The following is a 10515-nucleotide window of genomic DNA, read 5'->3' on the forward strand; positions in this document are numbered from 1 at the left end:
GTGTGTGCACACCCAAATACCAGAGCAGATCCTGGAATGTGCCACATGGTTTGTCTCCCACTGCTGACTTACTCACATTTAGGGCACTAAGTAAGTGTGCTCAGCTCGTGCTGAGCTTGGCCTGCCCCAAGAGGGAAGGACTGAGCCAGGTTCCATCTCCCAGGTGAAGAGTAGGATGGTGTGGACACAGCAGCGTTGGTACCTAACATGTCTCTGTTCTCCACAGGCTGGTACACTCCTCCAAAAGAAGATGGCTAATGCTGAGGACTGTTGTATACCTGGACCAATGTCAACAAAACAAGCTCTTTTTTATGTTTTCCAACACAGACTCAAGCTATGAGTGCCCCTATAACAGCTGTACTGAGGACTTTAGCTATTAGATAAGTTAGTGGATAATCTGTCAACTGACACGTACAGTATAAGTTACAGCCTTACCATTCCGCTCTTCTTAGGCATCTGGACTGAGCAGTTTGGGCCTTTACCATATTTGTTCTTATGGATTAGGCAGATTTGGGCCACGCCCTCCCTTCTCCCTTTTTTTATTTGAAAGCATAAACTCTCCCTGCAGCAGGCTATCAACTTACTAAAGATCATACAATAGGAGTGAGTTGTTCACACACTTCTGTGTATTTCTTACTTTTTGCAAAATGCAGACTGCAGAGACTTGCATTGTATTGTTTCATTTAAAGCCAAGAAGTTTAATACATTGTTTAATACTGTTTTAGGAAATGTCAGTTCTTGCAAATCACAGTAGTTTTTCTGGTCTAAAATGACAGCGTTTGTAGTATTTTCCAAATTACTGATATAGGAAAAACACATGTATGTTAAGTCATTAAACATTTTTCATGGCTGTATGAGAATATGAACTGTTTATTGGAAAAGATGCTCTTTGTTTAGATTATTTTAATTTTTTTTGTTTGGTTTTTTCCTTTTTATTTTGTTTTGGTTTTTTGTTTTTATGCAGAGCAAGGCTGTGCCAATAAAACCTTGTAACTAGTCACTTCCACTGGGGCGTCAGAACTTGCTGGGCTGTTCCTGCTACTTGTTGGCTCAACCTCCTTAACAAGAAGAGCCACAGTATGAAGCTTGAAGTTATTTAAAATACTAAAAACCGTTTTAGGTGTTCCATTTTATTAACGGGCTGTTGCAATCATTTCTAAACTAATGAACTTATAAAGTGATTGGCACAAATTGAGATGAAAGTCCACGAATGAAAAATTTTTATATAAAAACTACAATAAAGTACAAAAACAATGTCATCCAATTCAGAGGCATAAGAAATGCTGCCATAGTCATGACGGTGGTTTTGTTATTGAAAGACTAATGGGAACTGTTCTTTCTTTATTAGGAGATGAGTCTGGGTCTGTGTACTTACACAATTCCATTGCCTTACCAGAATCGACTCTTATTTTGGTTGTAGTACTAGTCCTTAGGCCTGTGCACTCCTCGGGGCCGAGCGAAGGGTGTGTTCCATGGATTAAGCACTTTCAGAAGTGCAGAAGCATGTTTTTATGGGGTTTTTTTTAGTTGACTATCGAACTTGTGCTCTTTTCTCTATCAGGCGCCCGCGGGTCCTTGTGCATTTGCTTCTAGATCCAGTTTTTAGCTCGAAAGAAACGACCTGGGCGAGCTTTGGCGGCGCTCCCGGTGCCCGGTGCGCGCTGTTCGCGGGCCGAGCGCCGGGGCTGTGCCGTTGGCCGGGCACGGCGGGGCTGCGGCGGCCCCGGCCTCCGCCCTGCGGCGCACGCTTCGGTTTGGGTTCCATTTCTTCTGGCAGAGTTCCTTGGCAATGTACAGTAATTTGTAAACTTGCATCAAGTTTATGAATAAAAAGCATTTTACGAAGCGCTGTGTCCGTGCTGGGGCCCGGGGCGCGCGGGAAGGGGGGAGGTGAGAGCGGGACGGGTCCTCCCCGCCGCCAGGCGGCGCCACTATCGGGGCTTGTGCCCGCTCGCGCTGACCGGAAGTTGCCTCAGGTGCGGAGGCGCGCGGGTGACGCAGGGCAGCGGGGCCGGGGAGGCGGCGGGGCCATGGAATCCGCGGCGAAGGGCAGCTACGTCCTCGCCAACCTCGCCGAGGTGGTGGAGCGTGTCCTCGGCTTCCTGCCCACCAAGGCGCTGCTGCGCGCCGCCTGGTAAGGGCTGGGGCTGTGGGGTGGGCGGTGGCCGGCTCCGGTTGGCGGGGGCGGTGCGGCCGACGCGGTGTGTCCGTGTTGTGTTGCAGCGTATGCCGGCTATGGAGGGAGTGTGCCCGGCGGACGCTGCGGACGCGGCAGCGAATCGCGTGGGTGTCGGCGCTGGAGCCGGGCCCCGCCGAGAACCACGCGCTGGTGCGCGCGCTGGCCCGCGAGCTCGAGGTGAGGGGCGGCTGAGGGGGCGCGAGGGTCGAGAACTCGGCGCCTTCGTTTAAACGCTGAACGCGCTTCTTCCAACCTCCCGGCAAAAGGGACGTGTTCGGAGGCGTAGGTGGTTTTGACAGTTCAAGTGTTGCGTGTTAATACACCGATCAAAACGCCGAGGATTTGCAGTTCAGGGCACATCTGTTCATCGCGGCAATCTTGTTAAAAGGTTAACCCTCTTAGGCTGGGAGACACTGAGTAAACACTGCAGGACTAATCTGCCTGGAAGGATTTCTTTTCAGTATTAACCTGGTGCTGGGCCTTCACTACACAAAAGATTGATGTCGGGGTCTTCCGCAGTTGACAGGCCTCAGCAGATCAGTGTTAAACCAGCTGGGACAAGAAGCGCCTCTACACTGTTTCCCAGCATCAGCACTGGTGAACAGTAGATGCCAACAACCATGAATGCAAGGAGTTTAGACAGTGCTAAAAGAAGGAGTAGAGTCATGGACCAGTCTGCTGAGCTGTTCTCGCTTCTGTGAGGTTTGGGTCAGCTTCCTGCCTGTGGGCAGAAGTTCCTCTGGGCACTTCTGAGGCTAATGAGAGGTTATGTACTGGCTGACAGGAGCCTGGTGAGGGCGGAGGGGACGGACGAGGGCTGGCGGTGGAGCAGGAGCAGTTTCTCCTCCGTTTCTGCCCCCAGTTTCCCTCCACTCTGCCCTGTCTAATGTACTCCTCCACCCGTGTCTTTGCAGAAGGTGCACGTGCTGCCCCAGACCGTGCTCTACATCGCTGATGCAGAGACCTTCAGCGGGCACGAGGAGTGTCACGAGCAAAAGAAAGGTAAAGCCTGCACCTAACTCACTTCCATTTAAAGATACGCTGGGATGTAAGCAGAGCACAGTCAGCTGAGGGGGAATTCTCTGTGGTTTGGTTTCAGTGGAAAGGAAATGTTTTGCAGAAACCATGACTGTGTAGTATTGCATTTGAGGTAGGGAGCAGCTCACAGATCTTTGTTAACGTGCACAGATGGGTTCCTTTCCCTTCTGTGGAGGACGCTGAGTGTGTTTGCCTGCCGGCAGCTCTGTGCTCTCAGGGAGCAGCACAGACCAGCGTGCTGTTACCAGGGCGGCCACTGATGGGCAGCATTGGTTAAACAGGACGGGGTTGGCTGTGGGATTTGCTCAGAATGCACTTTTACTGCTCTCTGATGTTTTTGGGGTTTTTTTGTTTCTTCTTATTTTAACAGCCAGAAAAAGAAACAGTAAAGAAACAGCTCTCGCACTTGAAAAGTTGTTGCCAAAGCGATGTCAGGTTCTTGGACTGGTCACCCCAGGGATTGTAGGTAGGAGCAAAATGTGTGGGTTTTGAGAGGTCAGCTTGAAGGTGTCATCTCCATTGTTCAGCGCTGGCTTCAATTTTAAGGTGTTCAGTGTTGCTGCTAAGTGACGTGGAGCTTACTTCATGTATTGCAGTTATCATTAAAAGGGTTAATTTAATTGGGCAGGCAGCTTTCCCTGGAACCTTAATGTACTTATTGAATGTTGCTTGGATTTATGGATACATTTCAGTCATATTGTGACTAACTGTAGAGGGCATCCTGGTACATGCCTGTTTGTAATGGTCTAGCAGGAGGCATATGCAGTAACTGGAAAATTCACGGCCTCCTGTGGCAGGATTTTTCTCATGCTTCACTTTTATCATTAGAAATTTGGTTTTTTATAGTTTCTCACCTTAAATTCGCTTTCCACATTATAAGTAAGGTATTTGATTGTTGTCACTGTCATATTTTAATAGTACACTCCCAATTTTTGTGTCAGTTTTGCTTTATACTGTCATCACATGCTTATTGGATACCTTAAAAACTTGAGTATGTCTGTGTGCCTGCAGAAGTTGGCAGGAAAGCTTCTATTGCACTGTTCTTGTTTTCCTAATGTTTTTATTTGATGTGCCTGGGGAGATATGTGTAAATATATCCATGTCTCCATGTCAAAACTGACTTCAGTGGGATCAATAGCCAGCAGGACCTACACGTTTCATCTTTCCAAAACATTAACAAAAAAATCACAGTTTTCAGTTAGATAAGTTGTTATGGAAATAGATTATCATGTTTAATATCACCTGAGCTGTTCAACCTCTTTCTGCCTGTGTCATGTAAATGAATGTATTAGAATCTCTGAACACAAGATGCTTGGTTTTGTCTCTGTAGTTACTCCAATGGGTTCAAGCAGCAATCAACCTCAAGAAATTGAAGAGGGTGAAGCTGGGTTTGCTCTGTTGTTTCCCAAAATTGATGGGGTGAAAATTCATACCTTTCATTTTTCTAAAGACGTGAAGAACAGGGTCTTTGATGAAAGCAAGTTTGCTGAAGCAGGTATGTCATTTTCTCTCCTTTATGTGGGCTTTTTGTGAGATGCTGCTCTCTGAGGTGCCAGTGGAGTTCTGAGTAGAACCAGCAGCTTCTGCACTGGCTCCAAGATCCTCTGTGGGGCTCCAGCTGGTGACTGTGCATCTCTGCTCCTCCCAGTCCCTGGAGCAGTAAGGAGAAGTTATCCTGAGTATCGGTTTCCAGTTCCTTCAGTTACATTTTAAGTGGAGCTGTTCAGAGGGAGGTGTGATGTAATATTTGAGGAGAAACTAGAATGGTTGGACTTCAGAGTTCAGGATTTAAAAATAAGGGGATCAGTGTTGGCTTTTGTTTGTAGGTCTGAAGAATAACCCAGATCTCCGTGTTGTTCTTCTGTTTGGCTACAACTCCTGGAAGACTGGAGCTACTCGATTTCTTCATCAAATAGTCAATCCATTGAATGAGAAAAGTATCATCCTGGCTGGAGGACAAGTGGAGAGCTTTACATCACTGACCTCTGAGAAGTAGGTATTTTTTTCAAGGTAAATGATGAAAAAGATTTAACGTGAGAGAAACATTGCAGATCCATAGCCTTCTAGTTATATTGAAAATCCCCTTTACCAGTAGGAAAATAACAATTTCTTAAAGGGAAAAATGCCACAACTACTACACTGTGATGTAGCCAGAAAAGCTGGAAGCTTGGTATGGCTGTGTTGCAGTTTGGATTCTGGAAACCCAGCTAGGAGAAACCCAATGGAAAGGCAATTTCTAGCTTCAGATACCTTTGTGTGTTTATTGCAGTCAGCATTCATCTCTGGAGTGCAGGTAAATGAGTGCCTGTTGTGACAGAGCCCGGGATGTGAACATGTGTGCGTGTATGTGCCTCAGTTTGGCTCACAGCACGGAGCAGTAGCTGCACACACACAGCAAGGCTGTGCCCAGGAGCTCACCTGATGTGCCCTGGCTGCTGGAGGACGTGGCATTCCGTCCTGTGGAGCCATCCCCATAGCTCCTCTCGTCCCACTGCGGGCCTGGAGTCCATACTAATATCAACGTGTTCCTTGCATCTGATTTGCCATCAGTCTGGGCCATTGCCCCAGATAAGAGAGCTGACCTTAAGTAAAGTCCCTGCAGATAAAGGTTAAGTATGTAACTACTTGACCCCGTGTGTCCTGGCCAACCAATTTAAAGCAACATGAATCCAAAACCTTTACTGACTGCTGCCCTGCTTTACTGTATAAATCCTCAGTGCCTTTGCTTGTCCTAAGTTTAACTGATGTTTTAGTTGAATTGCAGAGCTGTGACATACACAAACTACTGAGTTTGGAATGAGTGAAACAAGTTTATGGTTAATACCTAGTAATGGATATGGAAGGTTTCTTTGTGAAAGGTTGCTACACAAAAAACATTGCTAAAATATGAAGTCTTTGATTTGCTTTCTAACTTTGGCTGGTATCAGAATCACTGCAGTGTCAGCTGCTGTGCACCCAGGGCTGCTGCAGCAGCAGTTCAGGCTGCTGAGGAGTGCTTCCCCCAGAATGCTCTAACTCGGTGCCGTTGCCTTTCAGTAACCACGCCCAGCCTGGTGACGCCTGCGGTGTGGTTGGGTTGGCTTTCAGCGGCCCCCAGATCCAGAGTGCCACTGTCCTGCTAGACCAGGATGTGGCTGATGAGAGGACAGCAGAAGCAGCCATGCAGCGTCTCAAAGCAGCGAACATCCCCGAGCACAACACCATTGGCTTCATGTTTGCCTGCGTCGGCAGAGGATATCGGCATTACAAAACCAAAAGGAATATGGAAGCTGATGCATTTAGGAAGTTCTTTCCAAATGTGCCCCTCTTTGGCTTTTTCGGACATGGGGAAATAGGATGTGATCGAATAGTTACTGGGAATTTCGTGTTAAGAGAATGTAATGACATAAAGGATGACCTGCTTCATGGTTATACTACTGTTATGACTCTTATTCACCTTGGTTCAACTAAAGCAAACCAAGCATAAGTAAGGTTTAATGCTTCAGTGAGCTGTTTGTTTCATTCCAGAGAGCTGAGAAGTCTGGAAGAATGGACATCTTGCAGTCAAAGCCCCTTCCAAAACATAAACATCATTTTGGTAATGTTATTGAGTCTTGTAGTTGCAATAGAGTTTACTGTAATATCTGTGAGAAAGCCTTGCATTTCTTGTAATCCCCTGTACACATCAGAATTGCAGGAAATTATATTTGATGGAATTCTGCATTTGAAGAAAGCCTCTTTCTTCCAAAATGAAAATGGTTTCTACAAATGGTAGAATATGCTGAATTGGAAGGGACCCATCAGGATCGTTGAGTCCAACTCATGGCCCTGAACAGGACACCCCAAGAATCCCACCAAGTGCCTGAGAGTGTTGTCCAAACTCTTCTTGAGCTCAGGCAGGGTTTGGTGCTCTGACTGCTTTCCTGGGGAGCCTGTTCCAGTGTCCAGCCACTCTGGGTGAAAAACTTTTTCCTGATATCCAACCTAAACCTCTCTGACTCAGCTTCATGCCACTTCCTCGAGTTCTGGCACTGGTCATGAGAGTGAAGAGATATTGATGACCACAATGAGGTCTCCCCTCAGTCTCCTCCCCTCCAGGCTGAGCAAACCAAGTGTCCTCAGCCACTCCTCATAAGGCTTCCCCTCGAGATCCTTCACTTCCTCATGGCATTCCTCTGGACCCCCTCTAAACTTGATGCCTTTTTTATACAGCAGTGCCCAGAACTGCCCCCAGCACTGGAGACTGCCCCAGAGCAGGACAGTCCCTCCCTGCCTGGCTGGCAGTGCTGGGCCTGATGCCCCAGGACATGATTGGCCCTCCTGGGTGCCAGGGCACGGCTGGCTCAGAGCCAGCTTGCCACTGACCCCAGCTCCCCTCCCAGAGCTGCCCTCCACCCTCCTGCTCCCCATTCCATACACACAGCCAGGGCTGCCCTGTCCAGGTGCAGAATCCAGCACTTGCCACTGTTACATTTCATGTGGTTGGTGATTGCTCTTTGTCCATGTCTCTGCAGGGCCTCTGTCCTTTAGAGAGTTGACAGCTCCTCCCAATTTAGTGTCAGTGGCAAACCCAAACCCAAATGTAGAAAGAAACTACTTTGATGTGCTCTATTTATGCATATAAAGCACTCTAGAAAAACTACTGATGCATTAAATCTACCATTTCCTGGATTTTATTTCTAGAGAGATGCAGAACTTTCCCAGAGTCCTATTTACAAAACTGAAGTTTTACTAGATAAAATCAATGAAAATCTTTAGAGAAAAGTAAACAAAGTACTTGTTAAATAAAGGTAGAAGTATGTCAAAGTAACTTGCCTTCTATTCTTAGAGAAAAATCTTTTATTTAAAGATGTTGTCCAGCTAAGAGTTCAGCTGGGCTCACCACCTTGAACTGAATTCCAGTTGCTCAACTGTGTGGCTCAGAATATAGTGGTTGCCTCTTCTCCTGTAGTGTGATTACAATCTTTTAAATCCAGAGTGCTTAGAAATAAGTCTATCTATCTTTGAATTTCTACAGGAAGTTTTTTGCTCTTAAATTTGGAATTGTGGGACACACAAGATCTGGCTATATTATATTTATATAGAGACTTTAAGTAAGACTTGTGCTTCTGCATGTTTTTCCCATGCTTTTACATCAGTCACCTGTTTTGATTGCTGCAGCTGGCATGCAGTACCAAGTAAGTAAATTCAGCATAGTCTCAGTATAGCTAGTAATATATTTGCTGCTTTTTAAATTCTTTCCTCCCTTTTATTTTCACGTAGTCATAGAATGACAAGAAAGTAAGATTGATTTTGCACCATATCACCAGATTTCTAAATGCTAAATCAAGCAGCTGGTCCATTTTCAGTGTAGTAAAAAGAAAATACCTGTATGTTGTACAACAAAGTAACAAGTTTTGCTTTAAATGTACCAAGGAAGACTTCAGCTACCAGCTTTATTCCATGTCTAGTTAAAACTTTTCCTGAACTTGGCCTAGCAAGCTTTAGTAGGGGTGTATCTGTCCTGAGCATTAACTGTTGTGTCAGTTGAGCACAGACAGCATTTCCCCATGGCTGTACTGATTGATGATGGGTTTTTTTAATTAGAAGATAGAATGAGCTGTGAACTCCCAGTGGCCACTTGTGATGGAAGATTAGTAAGTGTGGGTGTGACTTGGACAACATTCAGTTCATTTAGAGGGAAATGTATCTGGAAATAGAGTGTGGTTCAATTTTCAGAGAAGCCCCTTGCTGGGAGGTGACTGTGTTATTTCAGTATAACCAGAATGGCACATTTGGCCCTTTGTGTGTGCATAAGGTTCATGTTTAACGGGACAGGAAGGAAATGTTTCATTTCTGTAATGCAGATAGGATTCCTGGTGCTGCAGCCATGCTGAGCAGCCTGGGAGGGTTAACTGGGTGCTGTGTTAGAGCAGTTGAAGGGTGATCAACCACGGGTCCTCAATAGAGACTCTGCCAGAAGGTCAGAGAAGTTGATGCTGAGCTCAGACAATGGCACAGCTAAACCAGAAGCACAGAGTGGTCTGCAGGGGACACTCAGCAGGTCCTGTAGCTGAGGAAGCTTCAGAGATAAACCTAGTGCAGAAAAGGGGGTGCAGGGTGGGGGCCTCTGCATCAGAATCCAGGAATCCTCTCCAGCATCAGGAAGTGTGGAGATGAATAGCCTGGAGCCATGCACAGAGCTGGAACCACTAGAATGTCTGTCCCAGGCCACATCATGCCTTCCATGTGACAGGGAAATGGGCTAAGTGATAAAATTGCAACATCTGTGATTAAAGTGTTTTGCCATCCAGATTCATTTTGCCTCCATGCTGTTATTTGCTCTTCAACCACAACAACCCCTGAGAGAACCCCAAATATATTTATTTACAAAATGCATGTACCAAAAGGCAGAGATAATTGACAGAAAGTTTTGCAGTGCCAAAATTGATACTTCTGTCTCTCAAAAGAAGCAAGCATGAGGTTTTAAAGTGGGTAAAGTTACTTAAATGAGTATTCAGCTAGTGAGGCAAATGTAAATAGCAGGACTACTCAAAAGATTTTCTCTACACCTAGGGTTTTATACATCTTCAGATTGTTTCTTTCAGAGATAAGAAATCTCTGTTCTGAATTTTCTCTCCTTTCAATTAATGAATTTTCTCAGCTAATCTTCTCTTCAATACAACCTTATAAATCCCATATAATGACCTGCTTGGTAATGTGCCATTATGGGAACATACCTGATTTTGTGCTGGTTTCTGCCTCCAGTGCTAGAAATAAGTTGAAAATAAAACCTGTTCAGTTCACATTTTCTATGCCTCTGACTAACCAGACATTCTCTTTGTGTTTTGAAGGCAAAAAGAAAAGACATGGACCATGGCAGATGGCCTCTTTTTGTCTGAGTAAGAGAATCCTGTGAGGGACCAAAATGTGGTATATAATGTATTAGTGTGATCAACAGATGCTTATGTGAATAAAAGAAAATCTTTGCAGAGGGCAGCATATTTTTCAGCCAAGATACCTGTCTCAATAATATTTTGTGTCAGAAATTGACCTGCCGAACGAAATTCCTGATTTCTGCTATCTGAAATATCAGCTGGAATATTCAAGGTAAAGTTTAAATTTCCCTCAGTAGTGAGATTTTCAGAAGAAAGCCAGACAAAATTAAAAACCATCAAGGAAGATTGATGTTAGTCTGGCTTAGTATTAGGAATGTACACCAAACTCTGCCTAGAAAATTTTAACCATTACCAATCTCTTTTCTTAATATTTCCCTTTAATTCTAATTCAAATAGTGTGCCAGGAACCTGGGCAACAAACTACCAATGGTACTCGTGCTG

At 45.3% G+C, this 10515-nt stretch overlaps 2 protein-coding genes across 4 annotated transcripts in view; both read left to right on the forward strand.

Moving 5' to 3' along the window:
• UBE2Q2 (ubiquitin conjugating enzyme E2 Q2) overlaps positions 1-854 on the forward strand; it is a 45919-nt gene extending 45065 nt beyond the window's left edge. For both annotated transcript variants that reach the window (XM_054642425.2, XM_054642424.2), the window contains one exon: positions 227-854. In XM_054642425.2, the coding sequence (XP_054498400.1) occupies positions 227-258 (32 nt within the window). In that variant the 3' untranslated portion in view covers positions 259-854. The remainder of the gene's footprint in view (positions 1-226) is intronic.
• Positions 855-1966: 1112 nt separating this feature from the next.
• Positions 1967-9494, forward strand: FBXO22 (F-box protein 22). 2 transcript variants are annotated; one of them, XM_054642534.2, is made up of 7 exons: positions 1968-2134; positions 2224-2356; positions 3094-3181; positions 3588-3683; positions 4548-4712; positions 5044-5209; positions 6254-9494. In XM_054642534.2, exons 1-7 carry the CDS (start codon positions 2031-2033, stop codon positions 6681-6683), a joined length of 1182 nt encoding a protein of 393 aa, XP_054498509.1. In that variant the 5' UTR covers positions 1968-2030; the 3' UTR covers positions 6684-9494. The 2 variants fall into 2 exon arrangements, with proteins under 2 accessions (XP_054498510.1, XP_054498509.1); XM_054642535.2 differs by lacking the exon at positions 3588-3683 and having other exon boundaries at positions 1967-2134.
• Positions 9495-10515: the final 1021 nt, after the last annotated feature.

The sequence above is a fragment of the Agelaius phoeniceus genome, chromosome 13, assembly GCF_051311805.1.
Source record: "Agelaius phoeniceus isolate bAgePho1 chromosome 13, bAgePho1.hap1, whole genome shotgun sequence".
Classification (NCBI taxonomy): domain Eukaryota; kingdom Metazoa; phylum Chordata; class Aves; order Passeriformes; family Icteridae; genus Agelaius; species Agelaius phoeniceus.